General features: G+C 38.0%; 2 protein-coding genes across 5 annotated transcripts in view; one reads left to right on the top strand and one right to left on the bottom strand.

The window, feature by feature from the left end:
- LOC106081170 (uncharacterized) overlaps positions 1-26,784 on the top strand; it is a 522,321-nt gene that overhangs the window by 342,211 nt on the left and 153,326 nt on the right. The gene's annotated exons all lie outside the window — the stretch shown is intronic.
- LOC131997610 (uncharacterized) lies at positions 22,257-25,115 on the bottom strand. Of its 3 annotated transcripts, none has more exons than XM_059368617.1 (3): positions 24,267-25,115; positions 22,558-24,167; positions 22,257-22,481 (listed from the first exon to the last, which is right to left on the bottom strand). In XM_059368617.1, exons 2-3 carry the CDS (start codon positions 24,119-24,121, stop codon positions 22,261-22,263), a joined length of 1,785 nt encoding a protein of 594 aa, XP_059224600.1. In that variant the 5' UTR covers positions 24,122-24,167; positions 24,267-25,115; the 3' UTR covers positions 22,257-22,260. The 3 variants fall into 3 exon arrangements, with proteins under 3 accessions (XP_059224600.1, XP_059224601.1, XP_059224599.1); XM_059368618.1 differs by having other exon boundaries at positions 25,048-25,107; XM_059368616.1 differs by having other exon boundaries at positions 22,558-25,115.

Below are 26,784 nucleotides of genomic sequence, written 5' to 3'. Positions count from 1 at the left end.
CATTTAATTGTGGTCCAAACCGGACCATATCTTGATATCGCTCTAATAGCAGAGCAAATCTTTTCTTATATCCTGTTTTGCCTAAGAAGAGATACCGGGAAAAGAACTCGACAAATGCGATCTACGGTGGAGGATAAGATTCGGCCCGGCCGAACTTAGCACGCTTTTGTTTTTTTTTTTTTTTAATTTATTTTATTTTGGTTTATTTTATTCTAATTTATATTATATCTTTTTATTTTATATTACTTAATTTTATTTTTAATATTTGTATTTCATTGTTTTATTTTCTCTTATCTGGCAACATTGTTGTCCAGAATTTACCCACCTTTTTCATGGGCTATCCTGAAAACTTTTCAACACCACAACAAAAGCTGTGCAAACAAAATGGCAAAATTAAAACACTTGTGTGTTGGAAACTTTTGCATTATATTTTTGTTTTTGCTATTTTGGGATTATACATCTATTGTTTGCTTGGTTGGCCATTAATTTCACAGAGGGTTAATAAAATTAATGACTAGAGCAATGACAAAAACAGCATTGGGAGTGTCTATTGTGTGAGTGTTTGGTCTACAATCGCATAACAAAACAGGATTAAAACTTTTACTTTTGTGTATAACTACATGGCGGAGAGAGGGAGACAAAGCAACTCAACTTAAACCAATGTCCTAAAAATCAAAATAAATCTCCGAATTAATGCCTTTAATCAAGAGATAGAGAGGGCGAGAGAGCTGCATTTACAGTTGGTTATACCCATATCCCCCTCAAATTCTAACAAATACGAAGCCTTCCAGCATTGTGAGCCTTATAACCTCCCAACACTAAATAATAGGCTTAGCGTTAACTTACAATTTCCCAAATTGCCTAACAGATATTTTAAAGTATTTAAATTTTTACATCATTGATGGCATTTTAGCATTATGGGCCAATATTGACATCATCACCATCAGCTTTGGCATCATCGGCGATGTCCTCTTCGACATGGCCATAATCATTGTGTGGGTGGATCGCTGCTTTCACTTGGTTGCCTCAATGAATGTTTATGGATTTTATATTTGCCCATAAATTGCCATCAACATCGACATCAGCATCAACATCAACATCAGCATCAGCATTCATGCTCATGTTAATCAAATTGTTATATTTATGCGTTTGTAGTTGTTGTTCCTAAATACACCCTCTGCACTTGGTCAGGGCCTGGGGATGTTTCATTGAGGGGGCGGCGATAAACATTCATCTCGGTGTATTAAACACAACACTAACATGTGGAACAGTTTACTCCTCACTTGATTGTCTGTCTGTTATAATAAAGCGCAGCATAATACTTTCAAACCCTCCTCACTGTGTGTAGAAAGTGAAAAAGTTTTAAAAAGACACTATTTAACAAGTAAAAAAGCGTTAAGTTCGGCCGGGCCGAACTTTGGATACCCACCACCTCGGGTATATATGTAAACCACCTTTCGTCAAAATCTGGTGAAAATGCATACCTTATGCCCCATAGCAGATATATCGAAATATGTTCCGATTTGGACCAAATACTAATAAGTACAAGTCATTGTTCAGTTGTACATAACAAAATATTGGTCTTTTTAGTAGCTATATCTAAAAATAAACCGATCTGAACCATATACAACACGGATGTCGAAAAGCATAACATAAGTCACTATATCAAATTTCAGTGAAATCGGATTATAAATGGGGCCAAGATTTTAAATCGAGATCTGGGCCAAGTTGCAGAAAGTTGTCGAGGAGTCTAACACAACTCACTGTCCCAAAATTCTGCGACATCGGACAATATTTGCACCTTTTATGGGCCCATGACCTTAAATCGAGAGATGGGCCTATATATCAGCTATATCCGGACCGATCTGTGCCATATTGCTGAAGTATATCGAGGGGCTTATCTCAACTCATTGTCCCAAATTTCGACGACATCGGACAAAATATGCGTATTTGATGTTCTCAAAACCTTATATCGAGAGATCGGTCTAAATGGCATCTATATCCAAACCTGGACCGATCTGGGCCAAATTGAAGAAGGATGTCGAAGGGCCTAACACAACTCATTGTCTCAAATATCTGCGACATAGGACAATAAATGCGCCTTTAATAGGTCCAAAACTTGAAATCGAGAGATCAGTCTATATGGCAGCTATATTCAAATCTGGACCGATCTGTGCCAATTTGAAAAAGGATGTCGAGGGACCTTACACAACTCACTATCCCAAATTTCTGCGACAACCGTCAATAAATGCGCCTTTTATGGGCCCAAAACTTTAAATCGGGAGATCGGCTTATATAGTAGCTATATCCAAATCTGGACCGATCTGCGCCATATTGCAGAGGTATATCGAGGGGCTTATGTTATGTTCATTGTCCCATCTGACATCTGACAATAAATGCTCTTTTTACGGGCCCAAGACCATAAATCGGAGGATCGGTCTATATGGCAGCTATATCCAAATCTGGACCGATCTGGGCCAAATTGATGAACGATGTCGAAGGGCCTAACACAACTCCCTGTCTTAAATTTTAACAACATCGGATAATAAATGTGGCTTTTATGGGCCTAAGACCATAAATCGAAGGATCGGTCTATATGGCAGCTATATCAAAATCTGGACCGATCTGGGCCAAATTGACGAAGGATGTCGAAGAGCCTAACGCAACTCACTGTCCCAAATTTCAGCAAAATCGGATAATAAAAGTGGTTTTTATGGGCCCAAGACCATAAATCGGAGGATCGGTCTATATGGGCGCTATATCAAGATATAGTCCGATATAGCCCATCTTCGAACTTAACCTGCTTATGGACAAAAAAAGAATCGATGCAAAGTTTCAGCTCAATATATCTATTTTTAAAGACTGTAGCGTGATTTTAACAGACAGACGGACAGAGTCCCATATAGCCAAGGTCAGCTAATATGCCCATTTGGAGGTATTTTGGGGTGGGGGGCCATTACTTGGACCTAATGCTTTATGCCATATTCGTAATCTACTGCCTAATATTTTTCATTTGAGTCCCACATTGACATGAACTTCGCATATATGTGTTCGGAGGAGTTTTGTGGTGGGGGGGGGACGCTGGTTACTTGGACCCAAATTTTAATATCATATTCGTTTTCTGGTCTTCAATACCTTTCATTTGATACCCTTATTGTGCCCATCGGATACCTTTCGGATATGGGTGGCTTTTTTGGGGTAAAGGGGAGGGTCCGCCTCCTCCCGATATCTAAAAATTTTATAGCCTATGTTTCTTCCCACAAAAACGTACACAATCTATGAAAATTTTAAGAAAATCGGTTCAGCCAAGTATTATATAGTCATAATGGGTCTAATGGCTTTTTTGAGGGTTCGTATGACCCCCTGTACTTCGACATGAATTTGTATGCCAGATTCGTTAGCTCCTCCCGCATACTTTTCATTTGATACCCATATTGTCCTTATCGGTCCACTTTTGATTTTGGGTGGTGTTTTAGGGGTAACGGTAAAGGAAGCCTTTCCAGACTTCCTGACCATACTCGTAATCTACTCCCGAATACCTTTCATTTGAGTTCCATTTTGTCATGATCGTCAAATAAACCTATTTTAAAGGGTTTTGGGGCTGGGGCGGCCCCCAAGGTACTTGAACCATACTTTTATTATGAAATTCGTACTCTACTCCTGAATGCCTTTCATTGGAGTACCATATTGTCCCGATCGGTCCACTTTTATTTTTGGAAATTTTTGAGTCTATACGGAACAAACAAATTTACAAACCCACAAACAAACATAAATTGATTTTTATATATAAGTTAGCTTTTCCGTTGGCTGTTATTCAAATTCGTTGAAAATTTTTGAAAATTGTAGAAAATTGGAAAAATTTTATATTAAGTGGTTGTTACATTTAAAGATAAGGTGAAATATAAAAAGTTTTTAAATATTTATGACATTTTTGTGCTTTTTTTACTTGTTTACCATTTGAAAACGGCAAATATGTTTGCTATTTTAGCAAAAAATTGCTGTTGTCCCATTTTTACCACACGTATTGCAAACATAAAATTTTTGCTGTTTTTACCAAAAAATTTCTCTGAGTGTAATGTCTGTTCTAGGTAAGATTACAATTTGTTTAGTTTGCCCATCTTATCTCCTTCAAACCCATTGTGCACTGCGAGCATGTGTGAGCTCCTGCAAACACTGATAATAAAATCTTTAACCATATTCTGCAACATTTTATACGGATTTTTCGTGTCATTGCTATTGAGCTATTGAGTATAGTTTGCCTTTAGTATTATCGCTGCTTTCCATGTCTTTGGAAACCTAACACAAACACACATATACTTACACTTGCACACACAAACATCCCAACTCAAGGACATACTAATACAGAGGACAAATACCGAAATGAGCACATGAGCATTATAATAAAGTGTGAATTGTGAGTTTGGTCATGTTGTCATGTCTGCTGTTTGCCACATCCTTCCCCAGAAACCAAAATCTTTCAACTGTCCCCACACACACACACACACATACATATAACATATTTTATGTTGGTCTTCCTGGTCCGCCCTCCATATCAGTAACTGGTTGAGATCGTGCTGAATATTTTTTTTTGTGAGAATATTGGAAAAATATCCATATTTATAGGGAAGCCCAGTAGATTTTAGTGTACATTTATTTATATTGACAGCGGTGTGTGTTGATGTTTGTATGTCCGTCTATCTCGCTGTTTGTCTGTCTGTCCGTTTGTCTTTGTGTCTGTCCGCCCCATCTGTCTGGAATTATTTATGGCGCTTGATTTGTTCTATGGTATGTGAATAATGTTCACAAGATTTATGGCCATATTATTTATGTATGAGTTTGTGTGTGTGAATAACAAACACCAATGATACAAAAAAAAAAACCAACAACAACAATAACTATGACAAGAATAAATATTTAATTTATAGTCACTGTAGTTGTAGTTGTGCAAACTTTGCCGACCATAACATAATGAGGTTTAATTTGTTTTACTTAAAATGTGAAAATTGCACTTGCGAAGCTAATTCGACAATCAATTGAGAGACACAATACACAGATTGCTATATGAAAGAATTGCATAAGAACCATAAACAAAAGCTTAGGAAGGAAAGAACTGACTTTATAGCATCTCACAGATTCCCATATATCTCTTCCTATATATAAAAATCAATTTGTGTTTGTTTGTCAGTTTGTTTGTTTGTGTGTTCCTTATAGACTCAAAAACGGCTGAACCACATTGGGGGCGGACCCTCCCCCTTACCCCAAAAGTACCAGCCAAAAATAAAAGTGGACCGATTGGGACAATATGGGACTTAAATGAAAGGTATTCAAGAGTAGAGTACAAATTCCATATTAAAAATTGGGTCCAAGTAATTGGGGGGCCGTCCCGACCCGAAAAACCCTCCAAAATAGGTTCATTGGACGATAATGACAATATAGGGCTCGAATGAAAGGTATTCGGGAGTAGATTAGGAATATGGTCCGGAATAACCAAAAGGCTATATAAGTTTTTGACATCGCAAGGGGGGCAGATCCTCCTACTTACCCCAAAGGTACCACCCAAAACTAAAAGTGGACCGATTGGGACAATACGAGGCTTAAATGAAAGGTATTCAAGAGTAGAGTACAAATTCCATATTAAAAATTGAGTCCAAGTAATTGGGGGGCCGCCCCGACCTCAAAAACTCCCCAAAATAGGTTTATTAGACGATAATGACAAAATGGGAGTCGAATGAAAGGTATTCGGGAGTGGATTACGAATATGGTCAGGAAGGAGGTATAGGCTATGTAATTTGTTGATGTTGGAAGGGGGCGAATCTTCCCCCGTTACCCCAGAAACGCCACCCAAAATCAAAAGTTGACCGATAGGGACAACATGGGTATCAAATGAAAGGTATTGGAGAATAAAAAACAAATGTGGTATAAAAACTTGGGTTCAAGTATCCAAGGGGTAGCCAAAGCCCAAAAACTGCTCCAAATAGACATATTGGACGTATATATCAATATAGGACTCAAATGAAAGGTATTCGGAAGTAGACTACAAATATGACATAAGAAACGAGGTCCAAGCCATTGATAGTCGCCCCATCCCCGATAAGCTCCCCAAATGGGAATACTTCTCAATCATAGCTTGATGAAACACAAATGATAGGCATTTAAGAGATGATTATGAAAAGGTAGTGTTTTACCTCCTAAAACCGCCTTCAATAGGTTATTTGACCTATTAAAACAATGGGGAATCAAGTGATAGATTTTTTTGAGTTGAGTGCGTCATACCAATTTTGTGCTCAAGTGACAGTGTGGCGCACAATCCTCATACTGATGCCCTCCATCAAACGGCTGTATACATCAATCATGACAATATGAAGTTACATTAAAGTTATAAGGTTGTGCACTGCGAATCTGATATCATTATTCTGCTCATAGCAGACCACCTTACCTTTGGGGTAATTCGATCAATATATAATGACCTAACGGGACACTGTGTGATTAAATTAATGTGTAGGCCGCCAAAGCCCCGAAATTATATTGGGTTGCCCAAAAAGTAATTGCGGATTTTTTAAAAGAAAGTAAATGCATTTTTAATAAAACTTAGAATGAACTTTAATCAAATATACTTTTTTACACTTCTTTTCTAAAGCAAGCTAAAAGTAACAGCTGATAACTGACAGAAGAAAGAATACAATTACAGAGTCACAAGCTGTGAAAAAATTTGTCAACGCCGACTATATGAAAAATCCGTAATTACTTTTTGGGCAACCCAATAACATTCAGCGTGAAAGCAGGAGTTGCAAACCATAACGATAAGGTTGCAACCATTTTTAGCTCACCGATAGACGAGACCAAACGATGTGTTGCTGGGCAACACTATTTTGTTTAAGAGTTTTACACGGTAAAAACTATCGCCACCGCACCAAATATATAGAATGGCAAATTATTTTTTTACCACAGAAAATCGTTGAATATGGCAATTTAATATGATCCAAAAACAAGTAAAGCGTTATTTTCGACCGGGCCGAAGCTTGGATGCCCACCACCTCGGGTATATATGTACAACACCTTTCATCCAAATTCGGTAAAAATTTCATACCTTATGTCCCATAGCAGTTATATCGAAATATGTTCCGATTCGGACCAAATACTAATAAGTACAGTTCAATTGTTCAATTGTACATAACAAAAGAGTGATCTTTTTAGTAGCTATAACTAAAAATAATCCGATCTGAACCATGTACGACACGGATGTCCAAAAGCCCAATATAAGTCACTGTGTCAAATTTCAGTGAAATCGGAGTATAAATGCGCCTATTATGGAGCCAAGACTTTAAATCGAGATATTGGTCTACATGGCAGCTATATCCAAATCTGGACCGATTTAGGCCAAGTTGCAGAAAAATGTCGAAGAGCCTAACAAAAAGCACTGTCCCGAATTTCGGCGAAATCGGACAATAAATGCGCCGTTTATGAGCCCAAAACCTTAAATCGAGAAATCGCTCTATATGGCAGCAATATTCAAATCTGGACCGATCTGGGCCAAATTGAAGAAGGACGTCGAAGTGCCTTACACAACTCACTGTCTCAAATTTCAATAAATGCGCCTTTTATGGGCTCAAAACATTAAATCGAGAAATCGGTCTATATGGCAGCTATATCCAACTCTGAACCGATCAGGGTCAAATTGAAGAAAGATGTCGAAAGGCATAAGAAAACTCACTGTTCCAAATTTCATCAAAATCGGTTAATAAATGCGGCTTTTATGGGCCTAAGACCCTAAATCGGAGGATCGGTATATATAACAGCTATATCCAAATCTAGACCGATTTGGGCCAAATTGAAGAAGTATGTCAAGGGGCTTAACTTAACTTACTGTCCTAAATTTCGGCGACATCGGACATAAATGTGGCTTTTATGGGCCCAAAACCTTAAATTGAGAAATCGGTCCATATGGCAGCAATAACCAAATCTGAACCGATCAGGGTCAAATTGAAAAAAGATGTTGAAAGGCATAAGAAAACTCACTGTCCCAAATTTCATCAAAATCGGTTAATAAATAGGGCTTTTATGGGCCTAAGACCCTAAATCAGCTGATCGGTCTATATGGGGGCTATTTCGAGATGTAGTCCGATATAGCCCATCTTCAAACTTAACCTGCTAATGAACAAAAAAAAAAAATCTGTGCAAAGTTTCAGCTCAATATCCCTATTTGTAAAGACTGTCAACAGACAGACGGACGGACAGACTGTCTGTCTCAGACACAAACCATTTTGAAATAAATTTTTGTGGAATTTTTTGAACGTTTTGTATGCGAGGTTTTTTTTACGAATCTCATCTTAAATAAAGACACATTTAAAAATGATAGAGAGATATGAGATTGTAAAAAGTCATCAGCGTAGTTCAGCAAATGGAATGAGGAAATTAGTATACCCCCCAAAGATACAGAAATTGTCGTCGTTTGAATCGACAACTCTTCGTGTCGCCCTATACTTTTCTTTTATGTGCTTCACATATTTCACAAGCCTTTAATGTAGCTTAACTGCTTTGCTGCAGAATTTAAGCTGCTTCATCTCCTTCTTCTAATAACAGCAACTACAGCAAAAATAATCAACGTTTTTCTTCATTGTTCTCACATGTAATCATCATAGATTTTAATTTGCTGCCATAAATAAATTTTTGTTATTCCTTGCAGTCTCTCGTTCAGTCAGTCAGTTGTTGGTGGACCCAACAGCGGCTTTCTTTTACTGTCTGTGAGGTCCATGCGTGTGCTAGTGTTGATCTATTGTTGATGCCAAAGGAATTATTCCTACTAGCCTTCGAAACATTGCAACGAGAAATGGTCTATGTGTGAGGGATAATAGAAGTAAAGCGTCTCCTGCTTAACACTGTCACTTGTACATTCAGTCACTGATTTATTTAGTTTCCTCTCTTTTCACTCACACAATCACGCAAAATCTTGTGTCACACAAACTCTCTCACATATAAAGAGGAATTTTGCACAACAGCTAGGTTTTAATGGGTTAGTATGTGTAAAGCCTTTTATGTTTGATTTTTATTTGCCAACGTCAAAGCAAGCGAAAAAAACCAAAACAACAACAAAAGAGACGATTGTCACTAGCATACAGGCAGAGCAACAGAATTCTCTAAAATGAAGGCAAAGGAAATCACTAAAATCATGTCGCCATTTTTATTATCTTTTCTCCCTCTTGCTGTATGTGAGTGTGTGTGTGTGTTGGTCCAAAGCCGAATTGGTCGGATGTTTGGTTGTCCGTTTGGTTGGCTGTCGTTTCGGAGAGGAAACGGAAGTGTTTTTGGTTGATATGTTGTTGGCAGAGACAACATGCCTAAGCTCTTATGTTCTATTAAGATTTATAACGGAAGATATGTAGTTTTGCTTGGTTAATTTGTCCAACAGCATTTTCTTAGAATGTTTTTGCTTCCCTTTTCGTCTCAATTCTTCTTTGCACTGGCTTTTTCTTTTTTTGTAATTTTCTATGCCATGGCTCCATTTTCCATTCAGCACCATGTCGGCTTGATTTTCTATTTAAATCTTGAAATGGCTCTACAATAAAAATCAAAGCCAGGAAATAATACGGCATATTTGTTCTTGTATGTAGTTTGTTATTTTATGGCAAAAACTTATAAAAGATTTATTTATTCATATGAGATAGAGAGAGAGGGAGAGAGAGACTTTGTTCATATCTCCGCGTATGCATATGTATTTGTTTGTATGTTTATGGCTCACTTTATTTATTTAATCGTTTTGTGAAAACAAACAAAAACACTTGATAGGCTGATAAAAAAGTTTCTTTTATGGGTTTTGAAAAATAATATGACTACATTGCTGATGATAAACTAAAATAAAGTCATAGATGTATATGTATACATAAAATGCTAATTAAATTTAAGTGCATATAAAAATTATTACAATGTTTGGTCAATAATGTTGTTATAATTCTACAACTTGATTTCGTATGAATACAGCAAATATTAGAATTTTGTATAAATATTTAATTTTTAATATATAAAAAGTTTACCTTTAGGAGTACCATAATTGCTTGGTGGGTTCACTTGTTGCACGGCGTTCTATACACTATGCAGTAACAGGAGGCCTTTTTATGAGCAAATAAAGCTTGAAGGGCCTTATTCCGATGCGTTATCAGAAACTTAATGTGTCCGAATAGGTTCTTTTTTTTGGTATGCAAAACATTTTTAAAATTTTGTTCGTCCATCAAAATGAATGTTTCCTTTTTATACCCTCCACCATTGGATGGAGGAGAAATACTAATTTCATCATTCCGTTTGTAACACCTCGAAATATACGTTTGAGACCCCATAAAGTATATATACTCTTGATCGTCGTGACATTTTATGTCGATCTAGCCATGTCCATCCGTCTTTCCGTCCGTCCGTCTGTCCGTCCTTGTGTCTGTCCGTCTGTCCGTCCGTCTGTCTGTCTGACGAAAGCACACTAACTTTCTAAAGAGTAAAGCTAACCGCTTGAAATTTTGCACAAATACTTCTTATTAGTGTAGGTCAGTAGGGATTGTAAATGGGCCATATCTGAACATGGTTTGATATAGCTGCCATATAAACCGATCTTGGGTCTTGACTTCTGGAGCCTCTAGAGGCCGCAATTCTTATCCGCTTGGAATGAAATTTGGTACGACGTGTTTTGTTATAATATCCAACAACTGTGTCAAGTATGGTTCAAATCGGCCCATAACCTGATATAGCTGCCATATACATCGATCATGGGTCTTGACTTCTTGAACCTCTAGAGGGCGCAATTATGATCCGATTTGAATAAAATTTTTGCACAAAGTACTTTGTTATGTTATCCAACAACTGTGCCAAATAAGGTTCAAATCGGATCGTAACCTGATGTAGCTGCCATATAAACCGATCTTGAATCTTGACTTCTGGAGCCACTAGAGGGCGCAATTTTTATCCGATTTGAATGGAATTTTGCACGTAGTGTTTTGTTATGACTTTCAACAACTGTTCTGAGTACGGTTCAAATCGGTTCATAATCTTATATTGCTGCAGTATAAACCGATCTTGAGTCTTGACTTCTTGACCTTCTAGAGGGCGCAGTTCTTTTCCGATTTGAATGAAATTTTGCACGAAGTGTTTTGTTATGACTTTCAACAACTATGCCAAATAAGGTTCAAATCTGTTCATAAGCTGATATAGCTGCCATATAAACCGATCTTGGGTCTTGACTTCTTGAGCCTCTAAAAGGCGCAATTCTTATCCGATTGTAGTGAAATTTTTCACGAAGTATTTCGTTACGATATCCAACAACTGTGCAAAGTATGGTGGAAATCGGTTCATAACCTGATATAGCAGCCATATAAACCGATCTTGGGTCTTGACTTTCTGAGCCTCTAAAAGGCGCAATTATTATCCGATTGGAATGAAATTTTGCACGACGTGTTTCGCTATGACTTCCAATAACTGTGCTAAATTAGGATCAAATCGGTCCATATCCTGGTATAGCTGCCATATAAATCGAGCTGGGCTGTTGACTTCTTGAGGCACTAGAGGGCGCAGTTCTTAACCAATTTGAATGAATTTTTGCACAAAGTATTTTTTATGACTTTCAACTACTGTGTCAAATAAGGTTAAAATCGGTTCATAACCTGATATAGCTGCCATATAAACCGATTTGACGTATGGACCCACTAGAGCGCGCAATTCTTATCCGCTAGAGGTCGCAATTATTATCCGATTTGCCTGAAATTTTGTACGACGGATCCTCTCATGACCATCAACATACGTTTTTATTGTGGTCTAAATTAGTCTATAGCCTGATACAGCTCCCATTTAAATCCATCTCTCTATTTTACTTCTTGAACCCTCAAAGGGCGCAATTCTTATTCTAATTGGCTGACATTTTTCACAGGTCTCCAACATATAATTTAAATGTGGACCATATCTTGATATCACTCTAATAGCAGAGTAAATCTTCTCTTTTATCCTTTTTTTGCCTAAGAAGAGATGCCGGGAAAAGAACTCGACAAATGCGACCCATAGTGCAAGGTATATAAGATTCGGCCCGGCCGAACTTAGCACGCTTTTACTTGTTTTATATTTTTTCCACTTACAACCTTTTGCACTCTCGTATATAAAAATAGATGGAAATAACTCAGTTCTAAAAACTTTTGAACACATTCAGATTTATAAATAATCAATTTGATTAAAGCAATTACTTTGTAAATATAGACACATTTACGAAAAAACTCCATAAACAAACTCTATAAATAAACACCTAAAAGCCTCCATGAGTGGGTGTTGTGTAAATAACACTTGCATGTTTTAAATTGCTTTATGAAAACAAATTACGGGCACAACAAACAAATGTCTGTAAAAAACTGAAATTTCACAAACTCGTAGCTTTGATATGAGAGAAGTATCCCTTTGTCTTTAATGGAAGCAGCTTAAACAATCGGTCTATATGGTAGCTATATTCAAATCTGCACCGATCTGGGCCAAACTGAAGAAGGACATCGAAGAGCCTAACACAACTCACTGTCTCAAATATTAGCTAAATCGGACAATAAATGCGCCATATATGGCCCCAAAACCTAAAACCGAGAGATCGGTCTATATGGCAGCTATTTCCAAATCTGGACCGATCTGAGCCAAATTAACGAATGATGTCAAAGGGCCTAACACAACTCACTCTCTCAAATTTCAGACAAATTGCATAATAAATGTGGGCTCATTTTCATTGCTAAAATCCTGCGAATAAGGAAATATTTTAAATTGTGGGTAATTTTTTTTCTATACAATAGGGCCATCTGCTGAAGTTACTGGGCTTAGACTGTGTGTCATGCCATGACTGCATATTGAAGGTTGCAATATAATTAAAACATTTTTCAAATGTGTTCATTGTTTGTTATGGCAGATATTTACCCGAAATTTTCAAGAATAAAATTTTAAATTTTTTATGCATACATTAAATAAAAAAAATATTAAATTCCATTTGCATTTCAATTATCACCTGCCAATGATAAATGCATGTCATATCAAAGAAATAAAAAATAACCACCTTTTAATTCCATCTAAAAGAAATGGCTGTCAAACTGTTTTCAGTTTTTAAACTGCTCTTTTATTGCATTCGAATATCGTTTTAAAATCCATATTCGTTTGTGCATGTGTGCATTGTGATAAAAATTGATTTAAAACAATGCATATTGACTCAGTATGCTGCCTTTGCATCTGGTGTTTTGCTATGAAAATCTAATTGAACGGTAAACTAAATTCAAAGAGTCTTTTTTATGCATTAAAAACTAAAAGCTTTTATTAGGCAGTGGCAAAAAACAAAAGAAAAATTAAAATTGAACAAGTAATAGAGAGCTAAGTTCGGCCGGGCCGAATCTTATATACCCTCCACCATGGATCGCATTTGTCGAGTTCTTTACCCGACATCTCTTCTTAGGCAAAAAAGGATATAAGAAAAGATTTGCTCTGTTATTAGAGCGATATCAAGATATGGTCCGGTTTGGATCACAATGCAATTATATGATGGAGACCTGTGTAAAATGTCAGCCAATTCGAATAAGAATTGCGCCCTTTAGGGGTTCAAGAAGTAAAATAGAGAGATCGATTTATATGGGAGCTGTATCGGGCTATAGACCGATTCAGACCAGAATAAACACTTATGTCGACGGTCATGAGAGGATCCATCGTAGAAAATTTCAGGCAAATCGTATAATAAGTGCGACCTCTAGAGGCTCAAGAAGTCAAGATCCCAGATCGGTTTATATGACAGCTATATCAGGTTATGAACCGATTTGAACCTTATTTGACACAGTTGTTGAAATAAAGAAAGAATAAAATATGTCATGCAAAATTTCATTGAAATCGGATAGGACTTGGGCCCTCTAGAAACTCAAGAAGTCAAGATCCAAGATCGGTATATATGACAGCTATTCAGGTTATAGACTGATTTGAACCATACTTGGCACAGTTGTTGGATATCATAACAAAATACGTCGTGCAAATTTCATTCCAATCGGGTAAGAATTGGGCCCTCTAGAGGCTCAAAAAGTCAAGTTCCAAGATCTGTTTACATGACAGCTATATCAGGTTATGGACCGATTTAAACTATACTTGGTACAGTTGTTGGATATCATAACAAAACACGTTGTGCAAAATTTCAGTCAAATCGGATAAGAATTGCGACCTCTAGAGGCTCAAGAAGTCAAGATCAAAGATCGGTTTATATGGCAGCTATATCAAAACATGGACCGATATGGCCCATTTACAATCCCAACTGATCTACACTTATAAGAAGTATTGGTGCAAAATTTCAAGCGGCTAGCTTTACTCCTGCGATAGTTAGCGTGCTTTTGACGGACAGACGGACGGACATGGCTAGATCGACATAAAATGTCACAACGACCAAGAATATGTATACTTTATGGGGTCTCAGACGAATATTTCGAGTAGTTACAAACAAAACGACGAAATTAGTATACCCCCCATCCTATGGTGGAGGGTATAAAAATCAAAAGCAAGGCAAAAATTGCTGTTGTTGTAACCACATTTGTATGTTGAGGTGGCCACCCTCGTCAAGTTTGTATCGGGTATCATAGTCACTCAGTATTTAAACAAGAGCCGTTTTCGCCTGGAATCTCACTGAGATTTTCCACTTCATACCGCTGATTGTCCGCGACTGCAGTTGTAGCTACTTCGTATGGAGCATCCCACTATCCGCAACCTGTCGACGCGCCCGGTAGCTCTCAGCTGAGCTTCTTGTTATGACGATGAACACCACACAAATCGGAAATGAGAGTTCCAATCCGTGTGGTGCTCATAATCATCCCGTGCCGAGGCAGAAATCATATTACAGAGTTGCTGCCACGAACTGTTACCAGTTCAAATGACCACATTTTTATAACCTACACCACCACTGTGGTACAGGGTATTATAACTTAGTAATTTTTTTTGTAACACCCAGAGGGATGAGAGATAGAACCATTGATAAGTATACCCATCGACTCCGACTCACTTTCTGATTCGACTTAGCTGTGTCCATCAGTCCATGTTAATTTGTGTACAAACTACAGGTCGGTCTCATTTTCACCCGATCGTCTTCGAAATGAGTCCTGGCATTTTCTTTAGCCAAGAGACGAAGGCTACTGATATAGGAACAAATCTGTTCAGATTTGGATATAGCTGCCATACATATGTTCGTCAGATTTTGGGTAATTTGCAATAATGGTGTTATTTGTCAACCGTAGTTATAACAGTTGGAATATATTTGCCCGAAATTTGATACGGATTATTTAATAACCCATCTGAAGTTATTCACCCATCAAAATTTATTCAATATCAATAATTGCTTATCAATAATTGCAGTCTTATTCAAGTGGGAGCTCATTGCTAATGAACCTCCGTTTCGTTGTCAGGACTGATTAGCAGGCATCAGAGAGGCACCACTAAGTACAGAGGTTTTACAAGAATGCCGCAGAAATGTCGTCAGCTTAGTGAGGGAACAACTACCACTGACAATATTTTGTTCTCGCCTAGATTGGTTCTCCCAGGCGATTAGCCTAAAGGTAGCATCGTCTTTGCCACTGAGGCCAAAATTGCCAGAAAATAGGTTTTTTGGTTCGATCGCAATTCTGTTATCAGCATATGGACAGACGGACATGACATGACTGCTTAGACTTAAAAGGATTACGGGTCTATATTTTGCCATGTTATAAAACTATTCTAGTTTATACCCCCTAATTTTTCAAAACTTCCTTAGTATCACTATTTTCAAGGGTAAACCTAATACATTTTCTCTGCATTCCTACAATAACAAAGGAAATTTGATTTCGCATGACCCTTAATTGAAAATCCACCCACAAATGATTACAAAAGAATATTGAAAAGAAACTTGCACTCCGCATTTAATGTAGTCCATGCCATAAACCCTCAAAAGGATACTCTAAGCTCTCATTATATTCTTAATCGCTTCGCAAATCGCTAACAATTTCATATGGTGGTGGATGGAATCTATGGTATTTCAAAATCCTTTTTTGTTTTTGTTATCTTCAAGGCAGGCACTCCTCCTTTGCGTGTTGACCTTCGCCTTAGCATGAAATATATGTTTGCTTGGGGTAAAGACTTGGCATTATCGACGGTTTCTTCCCTTCTTCCTTCCTTTCTTCTTCTTCTTCTTCGTTGGGTATAAAGAAGAGTATAATCATAACATTAATTGGTTTCTCCCCATTCATCGTATAACACTTTATTTAAATTGGAACACGTAACGCCATTAGAAGATATACAACATTCTCTTCTTTCATTGGGCTTTGTCTTTGTTGCCTGCTTGGAGGGGATACTTTCGCCTGAATCTCGTTTTGCCAATGACTGCCACTTTAACTTGACTGTCTGCATAACTTTTTTCATTTTGGCGAGGTTTCGGCTTTTCCCTAATTTATGATTTATCAATGCGTTTCGGATTTATGGCCATTTTATACAGCAGCACCGACACCAAGTGCCTTAGAAATGAAAGGAAGGCATATTTATGCGGCAACAATCCCATTACCGGAACCTTAAGCTGGGCAACAGTGGTTTGCGAGGAACTTGAAGACAACATGCAAACAACTGCTTGGGAGATGAATTGATTTCAATGGAAAATGGGCTAAGGTTGAAAAAATGATCTGGATATTAGTCCCCCCCATGCCGCTAGGGACATTCACCTTAGCCAGTGATCGGCTAGATGTGAGCTTCAAATACTAAACATTAACCTAGAAAAAAGTCAGAAATCCCAAAATCACTAATTGTTCTCCTTTGCACGATTCAAAGTTGGTTGAAGTCTGGTATTGTGTCTCCCCCTAAGTGGCGGAGACTGTAAGGCGCGAAAGCTGGTCAACGAGATAGGATATGCTCCAACGTCTCACCATCTTCCCCACAGGATTTTAGCAATAAAAACGAGCCACACAACCAAAATTTTAAAATAACGATGCTATCTTTAAATTTTATTTCTAAACACTAAAGGAAATCGTGAGTCTTGAGTTCTCGTGAGTTGTAGGTATTTTGTAAGTCTAGATTTAGTCGTTTGTCGGTTTGTCGTGCGTCAGTAAAGTTTTTGTCGCGTGGTCATACCAGAACGTGAGTCTACATAAAAAAACCATACGTGAGTAAAAATTCACTCAAACGCACATCTCTAATCCAAACTTATCTCCCTCTTACTACCTTTCAGCATTAGCTTCGACTTCTTACGATCCGGATTTCCCCAACGGATTTTCGTCGTCTTCTGATCATTCCACTGTGCTGCATACTCTTTCAGCACCCATGCTCTTAACTCGTAATGCGACGCGCCGAAAGTCTTCGTATTTATCTTCAGTCTGCAATCCAATTTGCTGTCTACAATCACCCCCAATGCAATGACTGTAAGGCAACCCCTGCAGAGTGGGAAACCTAAAGACCGGTATCTTTCGCCCACACGTGAACAGGAGCAATTCTGTCTTGCCCGCATTCTCATCCAGGCAGTAATTCATTGCCCGATCGTCAGCGCAAACTGTGTTGCAGCTTTCCCGCCTTCGGTATAAAACCTAACATAACACGCTTCGGTAGGATGGTGAAAACCCTATGGGGTGAAACCGATCGTGGGAGGACGAGGCTATTACTGAAAGGAAGTACAATAAGAAAGAGGTTAGAATAGCTTTTGGTGTCATGATGGGCCACTTAGGACTACGAGGCAAAATCGGCGCGGCAAGTGATATCATGTGTAGGTCATGCGGGGAAGGTGATTAGACCTTGGAGCATTTCCTATGTCATTGCACGGCTTTCGCGGCTAACAGCCACCGGTACTAAGGTGGAGACACAATACCAGACATGAGCCAACTTAGGAGAGTGGTATGGAAAACAATAGAGAATTTTGTAAGTAGCATGGATTTCGGCCCCTCTTTGGTCCGAATTGATTCATATTTGGATATGGCTGCCATATAGACCGATCTCTCAATTATACTTTTGGAGCGAATAAAAACGATGTTTTAGATCTCTCGATGTAGCTGTGGGTTCAAAAAAATCTCAAAAGTTACTCAAATCCCACTGTCCTCGTTGTAATGCCAACATTAAAGGTTCCCATCCAGTCAAGTAAAGTTGCGTGATTTCAACTAATTTGTGCGTTTCGATAAAGAAGACTAACAGCGCAATGGTATGGACGGAATTTCGTATCAATTTCTTCCCTTTTCGTTTTAATACCCTACACCACAACTGTGAAACAGGGTATTATATCGCTGGCCATTTGTTTGCAACGCTAAAAAGGAGACGAGCTAGAACCATTAAGTTATGTATTCCGATCGGCTTAGAATTGCTTTCTGATGCGATTTAGTAATGTCCGTCAGTCAGTCAGTCAGTCAGTCAGTCAGTCAGTCAGTCAGTCAGTCAGTCAGTCAGTCAGTCAGTCAGTCAGTCAGTCAGTCAGTCAGTCAGTCAGTCAGTCAGTCAGTCAGTCAGTCAGTCAGTCAGTCAGTCAGTCAGTCAGTCAGTCAGTCAGTCAGTCAGTCAGTCAGTCAGTCAGTCAGTCAGTCAGTCAGTCAGTCAGTCAGTCAGTCAGTCAGTCAGTCAGTCAGTCAGTCAGTCAGTCAGTCAGTCAGTCAGTCAGTCAGTCAGTCAGTCAGTCAGTCAGTCAGTCAGTCAGTCAGTCAGTCAGTCAGTCAGTCAGTCAGTCAGTCAGTCAGTCAGTCAGTCAGTCAGTCAGTCAGTCAGTCAGTCAGTCAGTCAGTCAGTCAGTCAGTCAGTCAGTCAGTCAGTCAGTCAGTCAGTCAGTCAGTCAGTCAGTCAGTCAGTCAGTCAGTCAGTCAGTCAGTCAGTCAGTCAGTCAGTCAGTCAGTCAGTCAGTCAGTCAGTCAGTCAGTCAGTCAGTCAGTCAGTCAGTCAGTCAGTCAGTCAGTCAGTCAGTCAGTCAGTCTGTCTGTCAGTCTCTCAGTCTGCCAGTCTGCCAGTCTGCCAGTCTGCAAGTCTGCCAGTCTGTCAGTCTGTCAGTCTGTCAGTCTGTCAGTCAGTCTGTCTGTCTGTCTGTATGGCTATTGGTTTTGTATACAATCAGTTCAGATTTGGATATGGCTTTCATATAAATTTTTTCATTCGATGTGAGCTATTATGGCTGTAGCAGCCATTATATGGTCGGCTCCGCCCGACTTTTGCCTTTCCTTACTGGTTACTATTTGTTGCGTGTGCCGAGAAAGTAAAACAGCAAAATCAAGTAAGACAAAAAAGCACAAAAATCGAAAAAAAATGTTTCATTATTCTCTAACGGCTAAACAGTTCAACATAAAAATGAGAACGTGCTTTAATATTTTGATTACACGCTAGTCGAGCAGGAAAAAAATGGGAGTACCCAGATTGATTTACCCCCCACAAAATATTGGGGGTTAGGAGGGATCTAATTGGAAGAGCGATTTTCTTGTATACCATAATCAGAAAGCGAACCAGCCAAGTATGAGAAGTGTTATAAAGACTTATTATCAAGACAAGGCAAAAAAAAAAGACAAATAACACACACAAGCTCACCTAAGAAAATGTGTTCATATGTCAAAACACGAGCAAATTATAACGTGTGTTGATATGAAATCTGTTGACATACTCGTATCTTCCGTGTTTTCCAAAGCGAGCTATGACAAAGCAATGGGGAAGTTATTAAAAGGAAATTCTATAGCCTGCCATACACAACAAGTCTATCTTTTGTCTTAAATAGAAAAAAGTTCTACTCGTTTCGTGGAAGACAGCTTGTTTTGTAGGCGTAATTACTCCTTAGCGACCATTTATTCAAAACACAAAACTTTCCATGGGTCTCTATTATTAAGTTGAATTACATTCCATGTCAATTGTCAAACACTAAGCTATGTGACAGTTAGCACACTTTCATCCAAACTCATACACACATACATACACATGCACACACTTTGTACAACACGTGCCTAATGTTGTGCTCAATTTAACGATAGAAAAAAGAGAATATTATGGCTAATAAATTTTCGATGGAATTTTTTCTAAAAAGAAAATGTTCAAGATTTAGGAAACTAAATGCCGTTAAAAGGTGTTAAAAAACAAGCCATCAAGTTATGAATTTTTAAATTAAAATTTGACGATTCTTTTAGCCTCAAGTGAAAACAAATTAAAAAAAAAAAAAAATTAATATGATTTTGATCTTGAAAAATGAAAACCTAGAAAGGTGTTTTCAATATTTTCGAAAACTAGTTTCATGTGTGCCCTTGCCCCAATTAAAGACTAAGATTTAAAGGCCAAAGATATCTTATATATAAACATCAATTTGTGTTTGTTTGTTTGTTTGTATGTTTGTGTGTTCCTTATAGACTCAGAAACGGCTGAACCGATTTTCTTGAAATTTTCACAGATGGTGCATAATGACCCTGTGGTGAAAATAGGGTACTAAATTTTTTGATATCTGAAGGGAGGGCGGATCCTCCCCCTTACCCTAATTTTCAGAAACGTCAGATCTCGGAGATGGGTGGTGCGATTTAAGCGAAATTTTATGTGCTCGCATATAGTACCCTAAAAATCAAAATTTGGTATCCAAATTTCGGAGGGGGTGCTGCCCCACCCAAGGGGGGCTGCCCCACCCAAAAACCTACCAAACATATATTTACACCAATCACGACAATATGGGACTCACATGAAAGGTATTTAGGATAAGAAAACGTATCTGATATCCAATTGTCGAACCAAGTGCTAGGGGGACCACCCCTACCCCCAAAACACCCCTAAATCGGACATATTTACCTACCATGGTAATATGGGATTCAAATGAAAGGTATTTGCGAGTAGAATACGAATCTGATATCCAAATGTGAGACCACTTTTCTGGGGGTCCACCCCTTCCCCAAAACACCCCCCAAACTGGACTTATTTACTGACCTTGGTAATATGGGGCTTAAATAAAAGGTATTTGAATGTAGAATACGAATCTGATGTCCAAATATGGGAGCAAGTGTTTGGGGGGGGGGGCCGCCTCTCACTAAAAACATCCCCCCAAAAGGTACAAATTTACGACCATAGCAATATGGGGCTCAAATGAAAGGTCTATGGGAGTAAAGCACGAATATGATATCAGTATTCAGGAAAAGTGTCTACGGGGCCACGCCACAGAATATCGGGCTGAAATGAAGAATTTTAAGAATGAAGTACTACATCCAAACCTAAATACGTATTTGTATTTCATGGTATTTCACTAAAAGATCTTTAATTGTCGAAAATAAATATTCCAAGGAAACTTTTGTTCCATATAAAGTAAAAGAAGGCGCAGCGGTGCGGGACCGGGTCAGCTAGTATGGTATAGAATTTGAGTCTAAGTACCCATCGGGCTGCCCCAACCCCAAAACTCCCCCAAACAGACATATTGGATGTTCATTTCAATATGGGGCTCAAATGAAAGGTATTCGGGAGTAGATTTCGAATCTGGCATACAAAATCAGATCGAAGTATAGAGGGTCATACGAACCCTCAAAAAAGTCAACCCCAAAACTGCCCCAAACAGACAAAGTGGACGTTCATTTCAATATTGGGCTCAAATGAAAGGTATTAGGGAGTTTGTTTTCACTGCAAAGTGCCGGTGGCCGCCCCAGCCCCAAAACACCCTGCAAACGGTTCATATTTACCAGCCATTGCAATATGGGTCTCAAATTAAAGGTATTTGGAAGTGTAGCACGAACATGATATCCATATTTGAGTCGAAATGTCTGAGGTGCCATCCCTCCTCTAATGAGAACATTACCCTAAGGAAGAACATTACCACCAGGAATCGAGAAGGGGCAAATTCTCATACATTAATTAGTGTTTTCCGATTCAAGTTTAAACTCAATGATAAGGGACCTTTTTTTATAGCCGAGTCTGAACGGCGTCCCGGAGTACGACACACATTGGTTCAAGTTCATTGAACGAGCGGCTAAAAATAGAAGAAGTTGTCGAAGGACAATGAAACTTGGCACATAGGCATTTTTTGTTTGAATCAAGAAAAAATGGAAAAATCAAAATGATCCGCCCACTTTTACGCCCACCTCCCATACAAAGTAAAAATTAAATTTTGACCTACGGCATTGTTTTTTGGCACATAGCATTTTTAAACACTCAGAATCATTTGTGTGAAATTTGAAAAATATCCGCCCACTTTTAATTTTTAATGCATCAATTCAATTTTCACAAAAAGTAATTATTATAATTGTAGAATGGGCTCCTGAAAATATATACCTGATCCGCCCACTTTTACGGCCACCTCCCATAGAAAAAACATGAATAAATAAATTAAGCATAGTCTTTTAATAATTTTTTAACATCATTATCGTACTCCAATTTTTTGATTTGCAGCTTTGAGCGAAATCTATTTATAAATGGGTCTGAAGACAATAAAAGGTTATGCATTACATCTTCATTAGTGGCTACACGTCCAATTCTTCGCGAATGATGTAATCTATAGGCTCTATAATCTTTATTCCTCGCTTCCTGAGCTTCTTCGGACAGCATACCTGATACAAACAATCAATTAAAATGTAAAAAATGAAAATTAAATCATTGAATAAGGGCCTTTAAATAGAGACATACCTATTGGCAGAATAGCTTCTGCTATAATTTTGCTACCATGCACCAGAATCTTATGCACAGTTACAGGCATGTAGTACCAGCCATAGAGATCAACAAACAACTTGGCAGTATCCATGCAATATATATGAAATTTGCTAGTGTCGACTGCTGCATTACAATTTATTGCGGCCAAAATAATTTTAAATCTATGTATTAACTCTTCTTTTATTCCAATTACGTCTGCAGTTTTGGCTGGATTTTCGAAAAACCTTCTTGCCGTATTGCCATCGTTTGTTGTGCCCATACCTTGCTTCACCGCGTCCACATTTATGCCCAGTGTCAACTTTAATCTCTTCCCAATTTCAGCTTTATTTGCCGCCATTTCAATTTTTGTGTAACTATCTGTTCTCCATTTTTTGAAACTTAGACGGTAAGAAATGTGCAGAATGCACTCCATAAATTTGATTCTCGCATGCAAGGGAGAAATACCAAACGCAACTGCTTCTTCCGAACATTTCCTCAAAATCACCGCATCTAAATTATTCATTTCTGTGGGCTTTGCTCCACATATGAAGCAAACCGCCATAGATGAACTTCCAGAAATCGTAGTAGCTACTTTCCCATCAATCATTGTTAATTTCAGTGTGTGAGAAATATTGAAGTTTCTGCTATGCAATTCAACGACAGTATTTCTTAAATTTTTTATTTCGTCATTAACACGACTGACCTCTGAATTTATAACTTCAGCTGTTTCTTGTATAAATTCAAATTTTAACGGTCGGCAAAATCTAGTTGATGATGGCTCTGTATTTCTCCAGCACATTGTTGACATATTATTACGCTCTGTGAGGGTCAATGGAACAAGTGACGTTAAGAACATATATTTATCGGAGTCATTTGGATCTGTGAATTTTTGATGGTATTCACTGTGTCCCGAACTTCCGTCACAGCCCCATTTTGAGAACATTTGCAGTTCGTTGGGGAGTTCTGTCACCTCATTCTCGGTTTTTGTCATCAAAATCCTGGTTACTGTATGATCTAATAACTGTTGTAGAGAAACTTTGCTACAACTTTCTTGCACCTGAACATTTGCAGGATAGCATTTTTTTTTTGCTTCCAGTACCTGATGGTAGGATGGGTAAATGTCGAATCCAATTTCTCTAGCTGAACTGCGCAAAACCTCATATTGATGCTTTGACAACGAAGCATCAAGTATCAGCCCAAGTGCCTTCTCCGGGGTGAACGCCTTAATGGATTTGTCTAAACACTCACTTTTTTTTGCGGCAGACGATATCAACACCATTGAGGTGTTTTCACAAAAATCTTGTACCTTTGTCCTCTTTGTTCGCGGTTGGCAATCCTCGAAGGCTTTTGCTGGACGTCCACGTTTAACCATATTTGAACAGCTTGGTGCTTCATTGTTTGCGGTATATTTGCACACTTTGTAGACATTTTTCAGCCAATTTTCATTAAGATCAAGAAATCTGGTTTTTATGCGTCTTGCTTTTTGCCATCTATCTTTGAACTTTGTAAAAAAGTTTTTTTTCAAAAATCCAGTAAAGACTTCAACATCCTCAGCAGTCATTCCTTCATTGCTATTTGCAATGACTTCGACAGTAACATCAATATCACTGTTGTTATCAATTAATATTTCGCAAATATTTAAATAAGAAATTGTTACATTTTCCATAATTAATAAAATTAAATCTTGATATCACTTAAAAACACACCTCTTATCACTGCACTTGCCAATGTAATGTCAATTAGCATATCAATAATATTAGAAATGTATACCCAAAAGCAGAAATTTAAATCAGAAACTGTATATTGTTGTTGGTACTTAATGTATTACTTATTAAGCTCTAACGGAAAAGATTTTGTGCAATAAAGAGAGCAAGACATAATGTGTAGTTGTTATTGCATGCAACAACATAATAAATGAATGATAACACAGCACCTAATAGTCTATCGCTTGATCTTCTATTGTTGTTAACAGTAAAGAATTATGGCAACAACAACAACAAGCATGAACGAAAATTCACGTTTTCTTACTTTATCACTTTATAGTTTTTACTGTTTCTTTTGGAAAGGAGCAGGTATGAGCAGCTGAATTTTTTTTTAGCTTTTAGCTGAGACTTCAAGCTGTAATTTGACGTCTTTCGTTAAACAGCGCTCCACAGCGCTAAAAACATGCAGTCCACTGAAGTTGATGAACATTGAAATTTTGATGTTGTTTATATTTTGTTCTACGAAATTTTTTATGTGGCACTTTTTCCAACTTTTTTTAATGCAAATCTCATCTATGACAATTGCCATTTACGAAAATATACAACAAAGTCAAATGATAAGTTTACTGTGATTGTACCAAAAGATTGAATATACAGTAAATTTGCATGCCATTTTAAACAAGCGAACATATATGAACTTGGAGCGTGTCTGTCCAAAGAAATACTAAATATATCAGCCTAATATTACGGAATCATAATATTCAACTATCTGACAACAAAATACCAAAAAATTATCCAAATCGGCGAACATGAAAAAAATGAATTTCGGCCACTCTTGAACCAATGTGCGACACCTCGTTGGGGAACATTTTTTAAATGACCATGCATGACATTGTACCTCGGAAATGTCGCCAACATTAAGAGGGGATAAACACCGCTTTGTTCGAAGTTCGCGCCGGGATTCGAACGCGTTCAGCGCCATAGGGTACAATGGTACGAATTCGATATCCGTTTTCAGGGGAAAGTGTCCCCACCCTAAAAAGATATTAGAGAGTTAAAAAAGGCCCAGCGGAGCGGGCCCTGTTCGGCTAGTATGTATAAATATTCTAAAGAAGACATACAGCTTCTTTGTAAGATATGTGATATAATCTACAAGCTTTTAGATGCATTTGTATTTCATCGAAACAAATACGCGATAATTTTAAATTTGGGATATTTTCTGTTGGTGAGAGCTTTATGTTGTATGTCTTTATACTTTCGCACTCAATAAATTTCAACTCCCTTTCAAATTAAATAACCTCAAATTTTCCATGAGCAATTTATTACATATATTTATATGCTTAACCACTGAATATGCTCACAGCCTACATGCCTTATTGCAGCTGAGTTCACATCAAGCTGCTCCTTTGCAGTCTTAAAATCATTTTCATGGTTGGCAATATTTTCATTGCATCTTCTTTCATGCTTTTGGCTTGGCTTCGTGCAAGCTCTCAAGATACACTTGAGTTGTGCACTCTTGACATAGTCTATAGTAGAACAGAAATTATCTACCACTGTATCCCTTGCCCCCTCAAACACACGCTTTAAAGCGGTGTTATAAAAGTTAACTTACTGATACACACACCTACTCACACACATTGATGGATTCCTTTGTGGTTTTTCTGTTTGCAAGTGGATGGTGCAACGTTGGTTACCCTCTCTCAGACATTGTGGTAGACACCAATGCTCTACAGCTTGCATGTGTGCATTCAGCTCAATGGTGAGTTTTACCACCACCAAGGCAAAGATGATGAGCACGTGGAATGGGTGGTAGTTAATAATGATAGTAATATGTGTGTTAATATAAAATTTATTCTATGCACTACAATTTCAACTAATGTAGCTTGAGAATATGCTGGAAAAGAAAATTCTTGCAGTCTTTTGCCTAACGTTTGCAAGAAACCCAATAAATTTAGTTTCAAGTGAGCTTAAGAGGGAATCTAATACAAAGTGTAGTGAAGCGAAAAGTGTACTCAATGGAGCATCGCTATAATATAAATGGGTGGGGTACATGTTGTTCCATACTTTATTGTAGTTTTTATACCCACCACCGAAGGATGGGGGTATATTCATTTTGTCATTCCGTTTGCAACACATCGAAATATCCTTTTCCGACCCCATAAAGTATATATATTCTCGATCAGCGTAAAAATCTAAGACGATCTAGACATGTCCGTCCGTCTGTCCGTCTGTCTGTTGAAAGCACGCTACAGTCTTTAAAAATAGAGATATTGAGCTGAAACTTTGCACAGATTCTTTTTTTGCTCATAAGCAAGTTAAGTTCGAATATAGGCTATATCGGACTACGTCTTGATTTAGCCACCATATAGACCGATCCTCCGATTTAGGGTCTTAGGCCCATAAAAGCCACATTTATTATCCGATTTGGCCTAAATGGTGAACAGTGAGTTGTGTTGGATACTTCGACATCCTTCGTCAATTTGGCTCAGAACGGTCCAGATTTGGATATAGCTGCCATATA

The sequence above is a fragment of the Stomoxys calcitrans genome, chromosome 5 (assembly GCF_963082655.1).
Source record: "Stomoxys calcitrans chromosome 5, idStoCalc2.1, whole genome shotgun sequence".
NCBI lineage: Eukaryota > Metazoa > Arthropoda > Insecta > Diptera > Muscidae > Stomoxys > Stomoxys calcitrans.
This window is presented reverse-complemented; position numbering and strand designations above follow the sequence as displayed.